Source organism: Podospora pseudocomata (genome assembly GCF_035222375.1).
Source record: "Podospora pseudocomata strain CBS 415.72m chromosome 1 map unlocalized CBS415.72m_1, whole genome shotgun sequence".
In the NCBI taxonomy this organism is placed as follows: domain Eukaryota; kingdom Fungi; phylum Ascomycota; class Sordariomycetes; order Sordariales; family Podosporaceae; genus Podospora; species Podospora pseudocomata.
This window is the reverse complement of record NW_026946363.1, coordinates 7,393,778-7,413,305: the sequence shown is the minus strand read 5'-3', so window position 1 is coordinate 7,413,305 and position 19,528 is coordinate 7,393,778. Positions and strand designations below refer to the sequence as shown.

The 19,528-nt window shown below is 52.9% G+C and overlaps 6 protein-coding genes across 6 annotated transcripts; 3 read left to right on the top strand and 3 right to left on the bottom strand.

Annotated features, from left to right (window-relative positions):
• Positions 1–219: 219 nt before the first annotated feature.
• QC762_123540 (uncharacterized protein) lies at positions 220–3,533 on the bottom strand (the record flags this gene model as incomplete). The annotated part of the gene is made up of 6 exons (XM_062886773.1): positions 220–434; positions 705–2,415; positions 2,469–2,514; positions 2,567–2,719; positions 2,772–2,897; positions 3,502–3,533. The coding sequence occupies 6 exons, from the start codon at positions 3,531–3,533 to the stop codon at positions 220–222; spliced, it is 2,283 nt and encodes a 760-aa protein (XP_062749924.1).
• A 1,716-nt stretch (positions 3,534–5,249) lies between these two features.
• On the top strand, positions 5,250–10,068 carry QC762_123530 (uncharacterized protein). The gene is made up of 5 exons (XM_062886772.1): positions 5,250–6,499; positions 6,810–7,094; positions 7,152–7,247; positions 7,301–7,962; positions 8,012–10,068. Exons 2-5 carry the CDS (start codon positions 6,971–6,973, stop codon positions 9,743–9,745), a joined length of 2,616 nt encoding a protein of 871 aa, XP_062749923.1. The 5' UTR covers positions 5,250–6,499; positions 6,810–6,970; the 3' UTR covers positions 9,746–10,068.
• Positions 10,069–10,925: 857 nt separating this feature from the next.
• Positions 10,926–12,874, bottom strand: QC762_123520 (uncharacterized protein; the record flags this gene model as incomplete). Its single annotated transcript, XM_062886771.1, has 4 exons — positions 10,926–11,341; positions 11,401–12,005; positions 12,065–12,606; positions 12,658–12,874. 4 exons carry the CDS (start codon positions 12,872–12,874, stop codon positions 11,170–11,172), a joined length of 1,536 nt encoding a protein of 511 aa, XP_062749922.1. The 3' UTR covers positions 10,926–11,169.
• A 477-nt stretch (positions 12,875–13,351) lies between these two features.
• QC762_123510 (uncharacterized protein) lies at positions 13,352–14,619 on the bottom strand (the record flags this gene model as incomplete). Its single annotated transcript, XM_062886770.1, has 3 exons — positions 14,133–14,619; positions 13,978–14,062; positions 13,352–13,673 (listed from the first exon to the last, which is right to left on the bottom strand). The coding sequence occupies exons 1-3, from the start codon at positions 14,605–14,607 to the stop codon at positions 13,352–13,354; spliced, it is 882 nt and encodes a 293-aa protein (XP_062749921.1). The 5' UTR covers positions 14,608–14,619.
• A 646-nt stretch (positions 14,620–15,265) lies between these two features.
• QC762_123500 (uncharacterized protein) lies at positions 15,266–17,255 on the top strand. The gene is made up of 2 exons (XM_062886769.1): positions 15,266–16,157; positions 16,215–17,255. The coding sequence occupies exons 1-2, from the start codon at positions 15,883–15,885 to the stop codon at positions 17,056–17,058; spliced, it is 1,119 nt and encodes a 372-aa protein (XP_062749920.1). The 5' UTR covers positions 15,266–15,882; the 3' UTR covers positions 17,059–17,255.
• Positions 17,256–18,641: 1,386 nt separating this feature from the next.
• QC762_0024300 (uncharacterized protein) lies at positions 18,642–19,313 on the top strand (the record flags this gene model as incomplete). The annotated part of the gene is made up of 1 exon (XM_062883132.1): positions 18,642–19,313. One exon carries the CDS (start codon positions 18,642–18,644, stop codon positions 19,311–19,313), a length of 672 nt encoding a protein of 223 aa, XP_062749919.1.
• Between the last annotated feature and the right edge of the window lie 215 nt (positions 19,314–19,528).

Sequence of the window (19,528 nt, the reverse complement as noted above, 5' to 3'; positions counted from 1 at the left end):
AAGAAGGAGTGGTCCCCTTTCCTTTCCAAAAAAAAAAAAGAGAAAAAAGAAAATAGAAATAAAAATAAATCAAAAACCCATCATTAAATATGTGCAACCATGCTTATGTTTCATCCCCTCACAACCTCTGGCCAAAGACATTAAGCATTATAGAAGTGAAAAAAGGAAAGCAAAACAAAACATGAAGCCATAATACCTGACTGCCATCCATCATCCATCTCAGAGCAACATGGCAGCAAACAAAATCCCGGCTAGGATGTTACCAAGTCCTCCCAGGGAGGGGACGTTGGCCATCCTGCCCGCAGCCGCGGTGACGACCGGGCCGGTGGGTAGTGTGGGCGTTAGACCGCCGGTGCCGGCGATGGTGGTGGGGGTGTCTGTGGGTACGACACCACCGTCATCGCCGCCACCGCTGGTCTCGCCGGGGAGTGTACCTGTAGAGAAAGTGGAAGCTGTGAATGTAAGTAAGTCATCTGTGGTGTCAGGGAATGTCGAACTGGAATCGTCCGAACCGGATGAAGATGTGGAGGAGGAGGAGGAGGAGGAGGAGGAGGAGGAGGAGGAGGAGGAGGAGGAGGAGGAGGAGGAAGTGGGTGGAGTGGTGGGTGAAGCAATAGACGGAGACGTAGTTGTAGTAGCGGACGGGCCGTCCTCCGAGGTGGACGGAGCGTCCGTACTAGTCGTAACATCGGGAGGCGACGTACTCTCTGAGCCACCCGACGTGGGGACTTCGGTGGTCTCCGTGGTGGGAGACTCTGTCGTCGTCTCGGTACTGGGAGAGTTGGTGGTCTCGGTGGTACCGGGAGAGCTGGTGGTCTCGGAGCTGGTGGTCTCGGAGCTGGTGGTCTCGGAGCTGAGAGTTTCGGTGGAGCTGGTGGACTCGGAAGTTGTGGATGTTGTCTCGGTGAGTGTGGTTTCTGTGCTGCTGTCGGTTGTGGTCGACGTCGTCTCATCGGTGGACGTCGGAGTAGAAGTGGGTGTTGAGGTTTCCTCACTTGACGTCGTGGTAGTAGAAGTGGTGAAATCATCAAAACCAGTGCTGGTGTTGGGTGGCAGGCCAGTGTCTGTTGAGACAGACGCTGTGTCGGTCACCTGTGGCTCACCGCTTGTGGTGGTGGTGATGGGCACTCCAGGCAAAGTGTCGCAGTAGTCGAGCCATGGTCGGAAGTTTGGCTCGAGATAGACCCTCTCTATCTCTTCATACTTGGTGTCATCGGTGTTTTCTGCAATGCACACCTTGCACTCGTCCAAAATATCCAAGAAAACCGAACCCGGTGCGCAAAGGTCTGGATCCCTACCGACACGTTGAGCTTCCAGATAAGCACTATCACAAAGGTTGAAGCAGGTGGCTGGAACCACATCTGAGCCCGGCCGTTGCCTTTTGACAAAGCGTGCCCCCGAGTTTGGCACATCTGTTGATCTTGTGCGTTCAGTGATAGTAGCTTGAGAAGCCCAGTCACCAGTATAGCTGGTTGCTAATCTGCCATCTGCCTTCAAAACAACGACAGGCTGAAGTTCGAAGACGCCATAGCTCAAGCCAAAATCCTCGGGGTTGAGGTTGAAGTATCCCTCAACAGGCGGGAAGTAGCCAGTTTCGTTCTTCTTCCAGACGACGCGAGGGATGTATGGAGCAGGGACACACCAGTCAGGGTGACACTCAAAGTCCAAACCGGGCGCTTCAGCCCAAAGATTGCAGCCGCCAGGCTTAGGCTGATTGCAGACGAATCCGGGCTCACAGCCCCATGTCCGGAGAGCCCTGGGGTGCTTCTTCGACCTCACGTCGAGCGCGGAGCGCTTGTAGATACCAGCGTTTGTCGGAGCAGCACATACCGACACAGTTGTGGTTGTCAACTGCGTGACAGTCGCTGTGACTGCATGGACTGTTGTCATGGTGCTGACCGTGGTGAAAGTGCTGAGGCTGGTAGTGGTGAAGACGGTGGTTTGTGTGGACCAGAGAGTTGTACTGTCAGTTACTGTGACCGGGAACGAGGTTGTCAACGTCACTAGAGATACGACTGTGCTCGTCTGAAGGATGGTTGTTGGGACCGTTTCAGTTGTTTTCACTGTTTGGGTCTGGGTTTGTGTCTCCTTCTGCGTCAAGGTGGTTGGAACGCTTGTTGTCTCTACCGTGGTAAGAGTTGTTTTCAAGGTCTCGGTCTTGGTTGAGTACAGCGTCGTACTATCAATGACAGTGATGGGGATCGTTTTCTTGGTAGTGTATGTTGAAGTCTTGGTTTTAGTGGTAGTAACTTCTTTCCACTTAGTGATCACCTTGACTTTGGTGACTGTTGTGGGAACTGTTTTCTTGATGGTTCGGGTGGTTGTTGTGGGCACCAACTCAGTTGTGGTCTTGGTGGAGCACAAATATGGCGACTTGGTGTTGCAGACCTTGATTGTAGTGGGCACAGGCACGAGCTGGACGTTGTTAGTAAGGAACCGCACACGTCATGATTTCAAGGTCATCTTACAGTTGTAACAGTTGACAACTGTGTGGTCGTGATGTACTCAGTTGTCCTGAGGTTTGTTAGTGATGCCGGAGATGTGTGTAGCAGATCAGATCCCTTACCCCTTGATAACAGTAACACTGACCGGCACAGAAACGCTGACTTCGTTGGTTTGAGTTGTATACACCGTCTCTGTCTGCGTCGTCTTCTCAGTCACAGTGGTAGCAGGCAGAGTGACAGTGCTGGCAGGCAGAGTGACAGTGCTGGCAGGCAGTCTAAAACCCAAGTTAGCGAATTGCCAAAACTCAAAAGAGCTTGAAATCGTACGTGACGGTGATGTAGATCTTCTCTTTGCAGTGATGAGGGCATTCAGTGTCCACGTGGTAGGTTTGTTCGTCTTCTAGTCCGACAGCAGCTCCAGAATCGAGTTCGTCCGTTGTTTCATTCGTTCTCCTATACACCTGGTTAGCATCACCGAATACAACCTGAGCTAGGGCTAAAGCCCCTAAGCTCTGCACAAGCCTCGTGAGAAGCATCCTTCCGAAGTGACCAGACACAAAAAGCGAAGGCAGTCCCAACAAGAAACGAATGTATGAGCAACGAGTGAAGTTGCGCCGACGAGAATGGCACAGAGCTATGAAGAGCTTAGGCCGAGGGCCGGCGGTGGACTCGGATCATATATTGAGGCTGGGCAGGCTCAAGGGGAGGGGGTGCATCGCAAGCGGCTAACTTGAGCGGACAGCTGGGGTGGTATTCGTATACTCACTCGTGAAATGAGCCAACGGCGCAGAGCCTTGGCGATCAGACCCAGCTCCTTGTAAACAAGGGAACAAGTCACAGTCGACGGTGGATTCCGAGGCCTATATCCTCTAGACTGCTCTCTGCAGTTGCGTGTCGTTGGTTTGGGCTCAAAAACGAGAGAAAAAGTTGAGACGGAGCGAGAGAGCCTCAACGGCACAGAGCTGACGAAAAAGATGGAAAGAGGAGAGGAAATCTCAAGGGCCAAAAGGGACTGAAGGATGATCAAAAGGGATCCAGACAGCTTTTGCGTGCATACCAGCTTGGGCGAGCTGTGATGCGGACTGCCATCCATGTCCCAACTCACATCAGCTCCGTCCTATCATGAGAGATCAAGTTACCAGGGTAGATGTTGAGCTTTCCTACCCCTGCTCGTATAGCTGCAGACCACCCAACCCACCAAAGGTACACCCGTCGTCCGGGGGAAGTGGAATCCCAATGACGGTGCCTGGCTAGCCACGCTGCGCAGCCCCGAGCTGCCACACCTCTTCAACCTCATCCAGACCTGCTCCAGACATGCAACCTCGCCGCTCACCATAGGGCTCTTGATATTAAACGCAACACACACAGCCTGATCAATATGAGCCACAGTATCAGCCGAAGTTCTTGGTTCCAGCTTTCATCCTTGTGTGCCCAGCACGGGAACAGAAACAAAGGAAAAGGAGAAATGAGACCTGGGCCTTCGAAGCGGGCCTTCCGAGTGACAACAATATCTGCAACTGTTGACAGCGGGATTTCCCTCTCGTCGCTGCTGCCTTTCAGCGGCAGAATGCCCGGAGGGCTTACGATAAAAAAGCAGACAAAGTCGCATCCCGGGTGGGGTCCGGCGAAAGAGGTAAGGTGGACAGGGTTCAATAAGCTCTTTCTACCTCTCACATCAGGCTCACAGCCAACAGTATGTAAGAGAGTGAGAAGGAGAGTTGTTACCCAAGTTCTTTCCCCCCCCTGCCTCTCTCATGGCTCAATCTACCAGAAGAGGTACCAACCCCTCATCTTGTTGGCTGTACGGATACCCGCAAGCCACCCTGGCCGCACCGTGGGGCCTCGACAACAGCCTGTCTCCCAGCGAGGTGTGGTGGTGATGTAGTGTACACTATCCGTACAGTAATAGCAAAATGCAAGCCCGGTTTGGATACTCCCCGCACCGAGCCGCTCTTGCGATCGAGGCAAGCCGGGACGGCAGACAATGGGAACAATGGAGGGGCTGGTGGTTGTGTGGATGCATGAGAGATGCATAGAGCTGCGTTAATAGCGTATGTGGTATTGCCGCCATCAATCGTGGAAGCAGGACATGTTGTTGAGAATGACGAAGTTGACTCTGTTGAAGTTCGGGTACCTGAAGAAAATGTGTGCCTCGTCCATCATCTGCCGCCATCCGATTTCCCGACGGCCAGGCGGCATTAGAGCCATGGATGAGCCTGAGATGGAGTGTGGCTTCCATGTTAAAGGATTCCGCAGTTCTTGCATGTTAAACCAAGTCGAGATTACGACCTGGTGCCTTGCATTCGGTCGCTGTTGCTAGCGTTGGGACGAGAAGCTTGAATGTGCGGCGGGGTCTTCCAACAACGACGATAAGACCGAGATAGGAAGATGGGCAGGAAGTTGAGAGAACATGCGAGATTACTGGGAACTTGGGAACTTGTTGGCATGAGTAAGCCCGAGCCGAAAGAGGAGCAACACGAGCCATACCAGCTGCAGGTCCATGCATGATGGACCAAAAGGGAGTGGTGAGAAGGAAGAGGTTGTTCTCGGCATCAGTTCGTTCAGTGAGGGTGAAGGCGGTCGGCGAGTTGGGGTCCACGGGGAGACGCCCTTGTCAAGAAGCATGGACCAGGACAGGGGGGGTAGCCGTGGTTCATTGGACGATCAGCCAAGCCCTTTCCATTCTGGGGTTTAGCCTTGCAGGGCCGAATGGCGTGAGGGGCATCACTAGCGCCATCTGTGGGGAGCGGGGAGTCCCCGACTTTGGTTCCCGCAATTGTAAGCTCTTCCATTCTGCCCCGCTCACGACCTGATTCTCAGCAACATCCATCCAGTCCTCTATTTCTCAGCAAGCATCTCACAATTGTCTTTGGAACGACAATTCTTTCTGGGAAATTGGAATTCCCAATCCAAGTTACCAGCGTGGGGCCAGCGAAAGTGGTGAGCGCTAGCATGCCGGGCTTATCAGGTTGCCCTGCCCGGTGTTAGTGTAGGCGTCAGCTTACAGGAATCACACCTAGTCCTGGTGCTTTACGGGTCCAAGCCAGGTCCAGAACAGCAATAACCCCGCTATCACAGCATCCTTGACAGTATCATTCTCCTACCTGCCGCCCTGCTTGAGTATGAGAGGAACTACATCTAGGTAGTAGGAAGGCACGAAGCCTGAGAGAAGAACTTTCGATGGGACAACAGACCATGGCCCGTTTGCCACTGGAGGCCTAGGTGATGGCAAATCGGCAACACGTGTAGTATACGGTAGATGTGGGTTGCAAGGGAAGATGTCGTTTTTCCGCTGCCGGTCATTCAATGAAGAAGGTTACACTGGTCAGAAGAACACGCCTCATCTGAATATCGTGCCAAGCAGCAACACTTTGGGCCCGGCCGTCAGCGTTACCACACCCACAGGTTATGAAGACGGATTCTTCCTGGGAAACAGATAGATCTAGCTATGGTGGGCTGAGAACCATTTGTCCAGAGAAGCTGTGCAAATCGCTCCAGAGAACGGATACTGCCACAATCCTGCTATTCTAGCACGGCCAGAACCATGGAGATACTGTTCTCTCCGATCCTCGCACCCCTCATCAACAGCCAACAACGGACACGGCGACTGCCTCAATCCAATCCCAGTGCCCACAAGGCTGAGATGCTTGTCAGTGAGCCTTTGGGAGGGTAATATTGACGCCTTGGCACTAACCAGAATGCAACCAAACTGGGGTGTCCTCGGCCCCCTCGTCGTTCTTTTTTGCTCACAATGATCAGAGCAAGGAAGTTGAGATGGATGGTGGTATCTGCACGCCCAGCCTCTTGAGCCAACCACCTCCGGCCTCGCCACACCTTCTCAACCAATTCTCACTCGAGTCTAGTTGGAAGACTTGGAAGACTCGCATTTGTCCGCCATGGGTCGGATTGCGGCGTGAGCGATCAGAATTCTCTGTCTTCCATTCTTTCTTGTCCATCACGTTAGGATATCTCGGGTTGAGCACAGCGTGCTAGATCTCGAAATTTCGAGAGCGAGTGTTTTGTTCACATCTTCGCCTGCGGTGTGGTGTTGTTCGGTGAGTGTCGCTCTGGACCTTGGTCTAATCCCTCTTCTTCCCTTCCTGTGGCTGCCGGCTATTCGCCACGGTCTGTATGGTATCACCGCCCCCTCGGTGTCCATCGGCCTGCCGCTCTGCGGGGTCCTTCCTGCGGGTCTAAATTGTTATCTGGAGAGAATTTGAGGCTCAATGATCTCTTATGCTTCTCGAGGCTCTGGATTTCAGTCTTTGCTGTTGCAGCGCACAGCGTCCTGCTGGAAGGCTCTCGTTTTTTGACCGACGAGGAGAGGCATATCCAACTCAACGCCGTTCTAACCTATCTCGACAGGGCAAAACGGACCCTCCGCGAGCGCGCTCAGGCGAGAGGTACTACAGGAAAACTGTCTGCGCCTGAAATATCCCTTTCTCATTCCCGCTGGATGCACCGGCCAGGCTAGGAGCTCTGATATCTTCCCCCTTTCACCATTCCACTGGAAGGAGCTCGCCAATATGTTTGCGTTGAAACTTTCAACAATCGCTGTGTGGGTGGTGTCTGCGTCAGTTGTCGCCAGTCAGCCAAGGTGGTCTTCTGACTACGTCAACGTAACTCTCTGCCAGTGGAGGGAACCTCGAGGTAATTTTTCTACCCATGGTCGTTGTTTTCTAGTCGCTGTGCTAACTCGGAAAACAGTTGCGGCCATACGAGACAGGCTGTTTCTGGATGGAGGCAATCGTTGGTGGCGCCCAGGGCTCTCGAATGGGGAACATGCGATTCCTGGCCAGGATGGTGAGTGCCCGCATCAGACACTTTCGCGAGCGGTATCTTAATACGATGGACAGACAATCCACTGGGGATTACATACACGTTGAACTTCAGCAAGCCTTTCGACACCAAAGACAATATTACTGCGCTGTTCGTACCAATCTACGCCTTGGGGGGTGCGGCCGTGAACAATATCGCCCCGAATTTTGCCAGCGGTGGGCTCCTGTACAACGATTACCAGTACTTTGGTTATGGCGGTATGACTTTCAGGTCAGCCGCGTATCCGGAGCCGTTGGGTACAGCTGTGCGCGGATACCGGGCCTTTACTTCACAGGTGCCTGATTTTACCCCTGGACCCGTGGAAGATAACCTCGATGGCAACGTTACACGATTTGTTGCGTATGGCGGAGCGGCTAGCGCCCCATCTGAGAACCTCGCCTGGTACTTTTCTGGGTTGCGCTCGCCGACCGGCGGACTCATCTACGATGTCGAAAGGGGCGGGACGAACGAGACCACTCTGCCCTCGCAAGTGTCTGACACATTGATCACCCTGAGCTTGGAGAAAGAGCAAAGACCAAATTGGACGAACAAGACACTGCCCAAGGATATCCCGGGACGCGCCGGCGCGGAATTGGTATGGGTTCCTGTTGGCACCAAAGGTATTCTGGTCGCACTGGGGGGCGTTGTAGACCCGTCTTTCATCAAAATAAACGGTAGATCGAGCGACCCGGACAACAATGTGAGTGTATATTGTTCCTGGTTGAAGTCATGCCTAACAAAATGCACAGAAAGAGAAAAGTCGGGAGTTCATGTCAACTATCGATATCTACGATGTGGCAGGGGACAGATGGTATCGACAAAAGACGAGCGATGGCCCAGAAGCCCTCAGCAGAGGGTGTGCTGTAGTCGCCCCCGCTCAGGATGGTACAAGCTTCAACATCTACTATTATGGCGGTTACGCTGCGCTCGAGCAGAAGTCAGGCTACTCAGATGCCGTCTGGGTATTGTCGCTTCCCTCCTTCACGTGGACCAAACTCACAGAAGGCACCGGTCCTGGGCGCGCCGCGCACAAGTGTATAATGCCATACCCTGATCAGATGATGGTGATTGGAGGCCACCCCCCGCTGGACGCCACCAATACTGTTCCGTGCCTTCAGGAGCCGATCCGGATCTACAATTTGTCTTCCGGGACGTGGGTAAATCGCTACGATCCAGCGATCTGGAGCAATTATACCGTCCCTCAGGGTATTCGCGACACGATTGGGGGTTCCCCCACAGGCGACGCCGAGTTGACGAAGCCGAACCCCTCCTTTGTGAGCACCGCACTTGCCAGTGTGTTCGCTACGAGATACGACAACACCAAGATCACTGCCTACTACCCGTATGCGCGTGAAGCCCAGGTCAACAACACCAATCCGATTGTTCCCCCCGTAACCTCCGAAGAAGCGCAAGGTGGTGGAACCCCATCCTGGCTTGGTCCTGTGGTGGGAGTTGTTGTAGGGCTTGTCGTCCTCACGCTGATTGGTGTCGGAGTGTTCTTGTGGCGACGCCGAAAATACCTGGGTCCAGATGCTGAGACCAAGAGTGAGGCTAGAACTGAGAATACCAGAACGCGGGTGATGAATTGGATTCCTCGTCCAGGCCCAGGCCCAGGTCCTGCATCACCACCTCAAGAACCGGAGGATGTCAAGCCGCATTTCGCAACTGGTGCAACTGAGTACTACGGCGGTAGCGTCACGGATGTGGATAGTGTTGGGGCCCCGACGCCGTTCTCTATCTCTGAGATGATGAACACCGAAATCCGACGTCCGGTAGAGCTTCCGGATAACTCTGGCCCCGCTGAACTCTACAACAATCCGGCATCGCCGAGCGTGAACACCCCCTACACTTCCTACGATGAAAGCCCCGCGGTTGGCCGTGGCTCGATCAATAAAGGCTCTTCGTACCCAAACAACACTCACCAAGTCGACCACGCCAGCAACATCTCATCTCTTGGCTCCACTCCTCCTCCTCCCCCACAGCAACCGGCTACAATTCCAGAACATTATGGCACCTCCTTCTACCGCCCAGACTCGGACGCACTCGGGAACCCACCAGTCACCACGCCCACATCCGGTCACCCAACCAACGGAACCAGCAGTACCCTCCGCAACCAAGTTCTGTCGGGCATTTCCAACCTGAGTGATCGTGACCGGTCCCATCTTCGGCAGATTAGCGACACGACAGTCAGCTCGATCACGTCCGGTCATCAACCAGGTGCAGGACAGCACGGACAGATTCTCAGCCACTCTGGCTTTCCAGAGAGGTTGGTGGAGAGTCCAGGGGTGGTGTCGCCTCCTACTGCCGGGCCTATGGGTGAGAGCCCAGATTACCTCAGTGCGAGGCCACTGCCAGGACAGGCGCAGCAATGGCAAGCACAGCAAGCGCAAGCGGCGAACAGCCCGCTCAGGAAGAGCGTATTCACGGAGAGCAAGGAGGACATGACGGATCCGAATGGCGGTTCTGGCCCAAGTAGGATATAAGGTATTGAGGATGACGGGGCAGTAGGTTTAAAAGGAGAAGTGCTATGAGTGATGATTCATTTGATGTTGATATTACTTTTTTTGTCTTTGTAATTTTGGGCTTTGGATGCGCGGGCTGCAGTGGATCATGAGCTGGGCGTTTTGCTGTTTGATGTGATAGGGACACACATGATACACGCGGGACATTGGCCATGGCAAGATGGATCACTCCTTTTATACCATACTTTTGATGAGATGAGCATTTCAAGATGGGTAGGTAGCGTTGATAGGAATAGTGTGTAAACTCGATACTTCTTGTCACCATTTGATGATCTTCGATCGACCGCCCGAAATGGCGCTTTCCATGAATGTGATAGGCTAGGTATATAAACAGACAAGGCTTGAGTAGCGCTTGACTATCACGTTGCTCTAGTTACACCACAACAAACGTTATGATGAAAGATGGCGTTCAACGTGAGAAAGGAATAAGAATAGTAGTCTCTACACCGGAGTCCGAGACCCCTGACGTACAAGGTGACACTTACTCAGACCTTGCAACAACTGTAGCTCCAAGACATGGGGATCAGAGACACTGAGTGAGTCGACGAGTCACAACCGTAACTCCCATCGTCGCGGTGGGAGATCATCATGTTGGATCTGAGAAGACAAACATCTCTCTTAGAGGGAGCAGGGTTCGAGTATAAAGGAACCCTGTTCCGGCTGCTGTCAACCGTTTCGCTCCTTCAGCCTCACCATTTATGTCCACACTTGATCACATTAGCGTTATCTCAAGTGGAAGGCTTCACCAAAATGCAATCTTTGACCTTCATTATAACTCCTCGGTTTGCAGGCTACCAGTCTGCTAGCCACACCTCTCTTCCCCTCTAGACCCCAATGCCGCCTGACTCAGAGCGGAATGTGGTCCGCTCCGTGTCATGACGTACAACAAAATCTACCCTCCCTGATTACATCGACCGCAACGCCATCCGCAAGTGGTATGTTTTCTCTCCCCACACACACACATCACCATCCTCCTTTCCTCAAACTAACAGCACCCCTCTCACAGCACCGACCGCCCACTCAGCCACATCTCACATGAGCTCAACTCACCTCCAAAACTTCAAAAAAGAGTCCGCTGCCACGACAAACCCTACGGCTGCGGCTGTAGTTGTTCGGGGCATGATCCGCCTGAGTGATGACAGGCGAATGTCCGACTTGGTTGGACAGCTTGTGGGGGAGACACGTGTATTGAGAGCACAGTGGGATTGTCTCAAGTCACAGTGAGAATTCGCTTGGGTTGATTTGATTTGTACTCAGTTAGGGGAGAGATAGGGGGAAAAAGTGGGTCTCCACCCCTGAAACCCCTGATGCTTTTTTCCTATGACCGTGCCAACCGTCGTCATGAATTTTCTTCCCACTTTCCAGAGATACAATTCAGACCGGTCTCAACGCTGACGAAGCGACACCCTTGTCTCCAAAACAGCCTTCCCCTTGGTGCTGACGATGAACTGGTCGCTCACGACCTTGAAATGGTCCTTTGGTGTGAGACCATCAAAGTCAAAGTCAAACTTTTGCACGATCGCAGCCATAAGCAGATACATTTCTGCCCAGGCAAGACTAGCTCAAACGGTCAGGTCGGATCACAGGACGGACGATGACAAATAGAGGAAACCTACTGCATCCCAAGACAGATCCTCGTACCTCTCGAGAACGGCGCGTACGTCTTCTCAGCCTTCTTCCTCGCCTCCGGATCTACCCACCTCTCCGGCTGAAACCGATGCGGATCCGGGTACAGCCTTTCGTCCGTGTGCATCAACAGAACCGTCATGCCCACAGGTGTTCCAGCCGGGATGCGATACTTGTCATAGATCAAATCTCTGTCGGGAGCGGTACGCTGAGAGCGGGAGGCAATAGCAGGACTTAAGCGCATACCCTCCATCAAAACGGCCGTTAGATACGGTAGCTGTTCAAGTGTCTGCAGGGGGATAGATCCATCCGGAGACGAGGACCGAGTAGCTGCCTCGGTGAGCTCGGCTCGCAGGCGAGTTAGAATGTCGGTGTTGCTAAAGACGTTGTAGATAACCAGCCGGAGGAGGCTGGCTGTTGTTTCGAAGCCGGCTCCCGTCACTGAGACGACGTCGGCAAAGACACGCTTGATCGTCTTGTCCTTGGGGGGAAGATTGGAGTCATAGATCTCGTGAACGATGGTTCGGGGGGTGTCATCATCCGGGTTGTAAGAAGCGGCCGCTTTGAGTAGCTGCGCGGTGTCCTCTTCGCTGTCCTGTGTGCAACATCAGCAACCGTTCCCCTCGGGTAAGAATGGTAGACTGCTGTATGTACTCGCGCATAGCGCATAAAGTTTGACGTATCCGGATCAGCGCTCTTGATGAGAAACTCCTTCGGAATAGAAAGCATAGCAGGCCCGTACCAGCGGATGTGCTTGGTCAAGTGCCACATCCTTCCGCCACCATGCATGATTCTTGTCATACCGACACTGAAGTCCGGTTGGTCAAGACTGTTATAGTCCTTCCCAAGAACATACTCTGTCGAAGCATCCCTCTGGAAAGCACTTATAGCAGCGCCGAGATCGATCACTCTTCCAGCTTTTGCAAACTCGCCAATCCGCCCGCAGAGCTTTTCTAGCTTACGGATGATCATATCCTGATGGCGGACAACCCTTGATTTGGAAAAATAGGCATTAAGCGGTGCCCGACGGGCCTTGTGCTCGTGGTGGTCCGGTGTAAAGATGATGGCACCAAGGGCATTCTGGGCATCGACCGACCAGTCGTACTTGTTCCAGCGCCCCTCGTGGCGGTAGAGCTTTTCAAAATAGGCTGGGTCGTTGATGTGAAGCTCGTAAGGACTGCTCCGGACGATGGGCCCTGTATGTCGTCAGCTGACAGGGTCGAAGAATTCAATAATCGACGACTTACCATATTGCCTGTGCATCTCGGCGATGCGAAAGGTATACTGTCCCTTTTTGACCACGTCGTAATACGCCTCGTAGTAGCGAGTGATTGCGGCGAGCTTTGGGCCGGGAAATTTGGCAAGAGGATCCAAGTAAAGGCGGTAGAATGCAAGAGTGAGGCAGTAGGCAACCGCCGGGACTGCAATCGATTGCCATGACAAGAGAGATATGAGCAACTCCATTGCAATATGACCCAGCAAGTCTCAAAAAAGCTGCCCCTTGTCCAATAAAGAGCAGAGATCCCAGTGCCATCCAGGCATGTACAAGAGCGATCGCTTCATATTTAGCAGTTTCTTATGGGGATAGGTTATTTAAGATTTTATACTGAAGTAAACAACCAACGGCTATAGCTGTGCCACACCGTCGCGTGTTCACTGTGCATCGTCTGTCTTGCTGTTGCATTGGCACTACAACAGCATAGAGCTTTGGGTCCAACTGCAGCAGCAATGTATCCAATCAAACTCCATAAACCGGAATTGATGGCGGAGCTGTCCAGCTCAAAATGACATAAGATTCTCCTCGTATCAGTCACAATTCTTTCCAACGTAATAGCCCTTGGGGTATAGGCACTAGGTAAACAAACAAAAGGGTGTTAGCCCAATGACAATCAACAATCAACACATCTTATATATTCAAACAACCACCCGGCACGTCCATCCTCAAAGCCTCACACCCCCCACCTCCCTGGTCCCCTTCAAAGGCAAAACCAACATCCCACTCCTCGGCAGTCTCCCTCCTCGGATATTAACCTGCAGACTCTGGTGCAGCAACCTCGGCTCCCCAAGCCCCGAGTCCCTCTCCTGCCTCCAGTTCACAAACTCTTGTTGTGTTGTGCCAATCTTGAGGTGTTTGTTCCGTTCTTGTTGCTCGGCTACTGTCGTGTAAGGGACTGGGTCGCTGCGGTCGCCGGATGGGTAATCGTGGCCTGTGTAGATCTTGTAATGTGGGGGGAGGGAGAAGAGGGTTTGGACTGAGTGGTAGCTGTATAGAGAGAAAGGAGTTGTTAGTTTTACTGATCAGATGAAAAGGAGTATGGTTGAAGGAGGGGAATGTGCAAATGTGGTGATGTGGTACTGTGCTAACTTGGTAATGCAAAAGGGGAAATGGGCAAAAGGGTGTGTAGGAACCGAGCAGGGAACCAACAGGGAGGAGCAAGTGAGGTACAACTGGAGCAACAGGGAGGGAGCAGTGAGAGGACACGGGGAAGGGCCGGGAGTAAGGCTTGATGAGAGGGATGGAGCAGAAGCAAAGACAACAGAGAAAGGGAGCAAAGGGTTGCACTAACAGTTGGACAGCGTCTCCTCCGGGGAAGTCGCAACGGGCTGAGCCAACGTCAGGGAGGAACAGAGAATCGCCACAAAAGATGTTGTCTGCGGTGGTTAAGGTGAGGCGGTCAGCATCAAAATCACTGACAGAGCTGGAAAGAGACCAAAAACGAACCGCCAATCAAATATCCAACATGATCAGGCGTGTGGCCAGGCAGATGGACCACCTTTGCCTCCAAGTCACCGATTCTGAAAGTCTGGTCATCCTCCCAAAGAAAATCGAAAACATCTTCGAGTTCGGATTGTTCGACTCCGTATTTCTGGGCAAATGTGGTTTGGACCTGGACGATGCGCTTGCCAACCCCTGTTTTCGGGTTTGTTGATTGCGCGAGCTTGAGCTGGAGGTACCGGGAAGCAGACAGATGGTCTGCATGGGTATGTGTCTCGAGAAGATAACCAACTTTGTAGTTGTTCTGGACGACGATATCGAGTAACGAATCAGCAGTGGCCGTGGAGACGGTATTGCGGGCGGGTTCAAAATCAAGCACGGGGTCGATGATGGCGGCGGCAAGGGTGGACGGGTCAGCAATGATGTATTGCCAGGTGCCCGTGACAGGCTCAAAGATGGGGTGGACAATCGGAGATGCCATGTTGAGTGTTTGGATAATTTGTAGCACGATGGTTGGATGAAATAGAATGGATGAACTGGTGGGCAGTCACCTCTGGCTTTTATTTGTGACAAGTTTATTCTAACATCAGGCTGAGGATTAATCGCCGACGTAGCTTTCGACCGTCATACAAGAAGAACTCCAGATGACCGAGATCCGGGAGCACCTGGTCGCTCCATGAGAAGGGCTCTGAGCCGGGGACCAGGCAAGGGCATGTGTCCCGGCATGTACATGGTCGGGGATCAACTTCAATACATCGTGACATCCTCTTGAGGTCCTGCGTGAGATCACAAGGCGTAAAGCCGCCATCCCCTAGTGCAGCAGAGATAATTGCTGACATAAAACGGCGTCGATGTAATGCATGAATATCGGTGATGATGACAATGGAACATTGGGGTCGGGGACCTCAAGTTCACAGCTACCCAAGCCCGGATGCCGTTTCATATACTGCACTGCCTCTGACACAATTGCTTATGCAGCTCGCCGATGTGAACGCCATAGGCTTGTCAGCTCCGGGGATAAGATACGACCTAGGGGCCCACTGCCGAGCCCCGGGTTCTCGGGGGCTGCCGGGGTTGAGACCCACTGGACCCCGATATGCGGTTCCCGCCCCGGATGGCCTGTGCACGATCGGCGACCACCTCTTCCCACAAAGAAATCCCAGCTTTGCTTTTGCTTCTCGAAGCACCCGATACCCTGGTTGGTCCCCGGCGGAAAAGCTGTCTCAGTGCGTCATGCCTGGGCACTGCTGGTTCGCTCGCTCTGGAAGCCGGTAAAGTCCCACGTGTTGGCAACGGTTGTGATCGGGATTTTGTCCCTGCATTGACCAAAATAGACATGTTCTCGGGAGGTGTCGGTCAGCTCGGTAACGTTGAAGCTGTCATGGCAAAGGTGCTCCACTGACCAAACATCTCATGTTGATGCTTTGACAGTTACCCACGATTCGCTGATGGATTCGTAATCATCTGGCAGGATGGCATGCTCACGCCACCAAGGCTGGCCCCTTGCGTTGATTCTATGCCCTGCAGCAACTTCGCAGGTTGGGATGGTGGTGTGGTGGCTGAAGAGGTGACGTTCGTTGATACCCCACACTCCCACCCTTCTGAACGTCCGTCCGCCGCCGTTAAGACTGTTCCCCGAAGCCCGCAGAATGAACGAACCGCCGATATTAAAGAACAGACCCGCCTGGATCAGGGCACAGACATAACATAACAGTATAATATTTTTAGCTCGTCATCTCAAGATCATTCCATCCCAATGTCGTCTTCTCTCCCAAGTCACAATCAGCCAGGCGAATCTTCATCACTTTTGCCATCATACACACCAACAACTGAAAGTGCTTCTCGCTCACAGAGACAACAAACCGAACAAACAGGAGCAATGTCAGAAATCAACACCCTCCTCACAGGCGCCGCCTTTGGTGCCGCCTTGACAGCATCAGGAGTATTCCAACCTTCGGTCATCATCTCACAACTCAACTTCACCAACTTCCACATGATCCAAACCTTCCTCACCGCGGCTGCCGGTTCAGCGTACGTCTACTCCTGGTTTCGTCACTCTCCTCACATCTCAAGCTAACACCCCCTCAGAGCCACCGTCTCAATAGCCCAAGCCCTCCAACCGAACCATCCGAACCTCGTCCCCCGTGCCGCCTCCAGCCTCGGGCTGTTCGGCCCCTACGACGGCAACATCCTAGGCGGTATCCTCCTCGGCTCAGGAATGATGCTCTCCGGCGCCTGCCCCGGCACAGTCCTCGCCCAGCTGGGAGTAGGTGTCAAGTCAGGAGTGTACGCCTTCGCCGGTGCCTCCCTTGCCGGTGTAGTCTGGTCAGGGTTCCTGAAGCCACTGCTCACCCAATGTCCAACACCACCAAAGGCTGGCTCGGCATCACCATCACCAAAAGCAACAGTCCACGAGGTTCTGGGGGTCAGCAAGGGGACTTTGTTGCTTGGGTTGGAGGCCATGTTTGTCGGCATCGTTATTGCCGCAGCCAAATTCACCGAAGTTGGCCCAGAAGCCAAGATCCCTCCTTATTATGGCGGGATGTTGATTGCCGGAGCGCAGCTGCTGAGCTTGGTTGTCAGGGGTTGCCTGGTCGGCATGTCTACTTCGTATGAGGAAGTCGGCGGGTGGATGCTTGGTGGAAAGCTGGTGCCGGAGAAGTACAGGAACATGCTGTTCTCTGCGGGTGTTATTGTTGGGTCGTATATCCTCTCGCACGGTGCCCCCAAGTTTGGCGAAGTGACGGATGTGGTTGTCAGTCCCTTGAGCGCGGCGGTGGGTGGGTTCTTGATGATCTTGGGGTCGAGGATGGCTGGGGGTTGCACATCTGGGCATGGGATCTCGGGGATTTCACTGCTGTCGATGTCGAGTTTTTTGACGGTCGGGGCGACGTTTGCGGCGGGAGGGTTGATGGGGTTGTTGATTGGTTGAGGTCGGGTTGGTCAAGTGAGGGTAGTGGGACAGTTGCCCAAGTTTGGAATTCTCGGATATGGTTCTTTCTGTGTACATGCTGAGATTCGGGCTCATGCGGCCCATGTATATTTATATCTCTACTTACAACATAGGATACTGCTACTTCAATTTGTGCCCAAGGGCCGACAGGCTTTCACCATTCCACAGTTCCCTCTGGCAAGTATACGGTAACCCACTGATTGGTCTGGATGTTTTCGCTGATATCCTGTTTTAACCACCACTGGCATGAGCTTGCGGCGATCATCCCCTTTTGGCCCCAAGCCATGAGCCGCCCTTCGTTTTTCTCGACATCCCGGATCTCAGCTTCCACTTCACCACTCGCCGAACAGAAACTCGGTTGTGCAGGAGACCCTTGCTCCCGGAGCCCACTGTTTCTGGAACTGCCAGCCGAACAACGGGGACCTTCACCCTGTGGAGCTTCCACATCGGCGAACACCCTGTGGGTCCGGCATTTGTTCTCTAGTTCCACCTCTGTCCCTTGTCCATGTCGAATCTTGATCGCCGAGGAGGTACTCGGGGTATGTTAATTTCTTGGAACGAAGCTGAGAATCACCAAGACCCCAAAAGACAGAATGAACATTCGACTTGCAGTGTGCTGGACTCACTTCTGCTTCTCTGCATTTCATCCCGAACTTGTTATCACAGGTTCACCGGTTTGGCTCTGTACTGTTTTCTCCAAGTTCGTTACATAGTCCGCGGTACCATCTTTATGGCAGATCTCCCCACATATACTGGTTCCCTGATTTTTTTTCCCTTTGATTCGTCATCATGCACGTGCCGGTTTAGGCGAAGGAGCAGTTGAGACAGGTTATCTCGTAGAGTGAGGTTCATGGTTTTGTTGACTGGGCACTTTATCAGTGTTTCGACATAATTCAAACGCCCGTCAGCCCGTGGTAGCATTTGTGTTTGATACGCTGCTCTCAGCCTGCGGCATGTTCTTGATCAGTGACGTGTTTACGTTGGAAATTGCTCTTCTTTCAAATTAGTGGTGCTAAATGCTATTATGTATATGGCGACTAGTGTCAAATCGCGTCATAATGTCAAGCCGGCGGCTGAAGCGGTGAGAGGATACAATTTCATGGTACGAGGTTGTGTCTCTGGAACGGAGAATGGGAATAGCGCCAGCTCCGAGGCCGTGTAAGAGGAACAGATCCGCATTTGGATCGATATTCTTCTTCTTCAGTGACTTCAATGCCATTTATTTATTTATTCATTTATTATGCAGTTGGGTCCCCTTGCGATACGCCATACTTCCGCCCGCATTTAGGCCACGAGAATTCAATCGAAATATTCAATGCCACACCTGAGTGCCCGACCCGGCTCGGGGGACTTTTCCATCCTGGAGAGACAGGAGCTGACAGATTACAAGCTAGAGTAAGGCCCCTGGCTCCTGCCTTGTTAACTTTGAATCACAGCCTTGAGAAGACACGGTAAGCCCCTTACGTCCTCCAACATGACGCAGCACGATATATGAAGAAACGCGTGTTACTCATGTCGAACTCTATAATTACTGTGATTTAGGCCTTTCCGCCGAAACAAAAATGCCTTCGACGGAAGTGGCTCTTAGCTTTGGTCGATTTTGGCATCTATCCGGCGAGACCCGCGCCCGGGCTTGGGACGAATTCATGTCTTTGGAAGGCAGCGACAAGTCGCGCTTGGTTGGGGTAGACATCATGGACCGGAACCTCCTTGGCAAAAAGGAGCGCTTCAATCCAGAGAGTAATACCTGGGCATGGGCGACCCGCGACGAATTGAGAGCGAATGTGCTCAAGATGCTGCGCCGGCCGGGGACCAACTACCATCCACGAGTTGGTTGGCATGTTCGTCAACCTTCGGTCCTGTACCATGTGTCGAGAGAAGCTCGGGCTCACGCCTGCAGAAGATTCCACACTTCACTTCTGCATAATGGCGAAGTTGAACTCCAGAACGCAGCTGTCAGGTTCAATCCGGAGGTGGACAACTTGAGCCAAAACTTCAAATTCGTGGTCAAACCAAAGTCCCCTTCGACACTCGCCTCGGGTATTCCCACTCTCCGAAGACCATTGATTCATGGCTGGTCTCCAAACCCGGACAACCAGGCCTTCCACAGCATACTACCCGTGGTCTTCACAGCGCCCACTCCCCGCAAGTATCCCTACGGGGATAGTCTTTGCTTAGAGCTCTGCGGGACCAAGATTATTTGGTCTTTGAAGACGACTGGGGGATGTTCTTAGATGACCATTACAACCTCGACCCGACAAAACGCTTGATCACAAAGGCCATTAATTACGCCAAAGGATGGGGTGGTTCTCATAAGAAAGCTCCATTCCGAAGAACGGCTGGTCCTGCTGGAGGTCGTGGATGTTGATAGCGACATCAGCTGGCTGACCAGGAGTGGCGAGTGGATCCTAGGACCGACTACAGGAGACGACAGACTGGAAGAGCAAAG

Bases quoted from the DNA above. Each gene is read 5' to 3' on its own strand.
- QC762_123530 (XM_062886772.1), top strand. From the start codon at position 6,971: ATGTTTGCGTTGAAACTTTCAACAATCGCTGTGTGGGTGGTGTCTGCG. The intron at 7,248-7,300 runs GTGAGTGCCCGC...TACGATGGACAG, and splicing joins TGCGATTCCTGGCCAGGATG to ACAATCCACTGGGGATTACA. The intron at 7,963-8,011 runs GTGAGTGTATAT...CAAAATGCACAG, and splicing joins CGAGCGACCCGGACAACAAT to AAAGAGAAAAGTCGGGAGTT.
- QC762_123500 (XM_062886769.1), top strand. From the start codon at position 15,883: ATGTCGTCTTCTCTCCCAAGTCACAATCAGCCAGGCGAATCTTCATCA. The intron at 16,158-16,214 runs GTACGTCTACTC...ACACCCCCTCAG, and splicing joins ACCGCGGCTGCCGGTTCAGC to AGCCACCGTCTCAATAGCCC.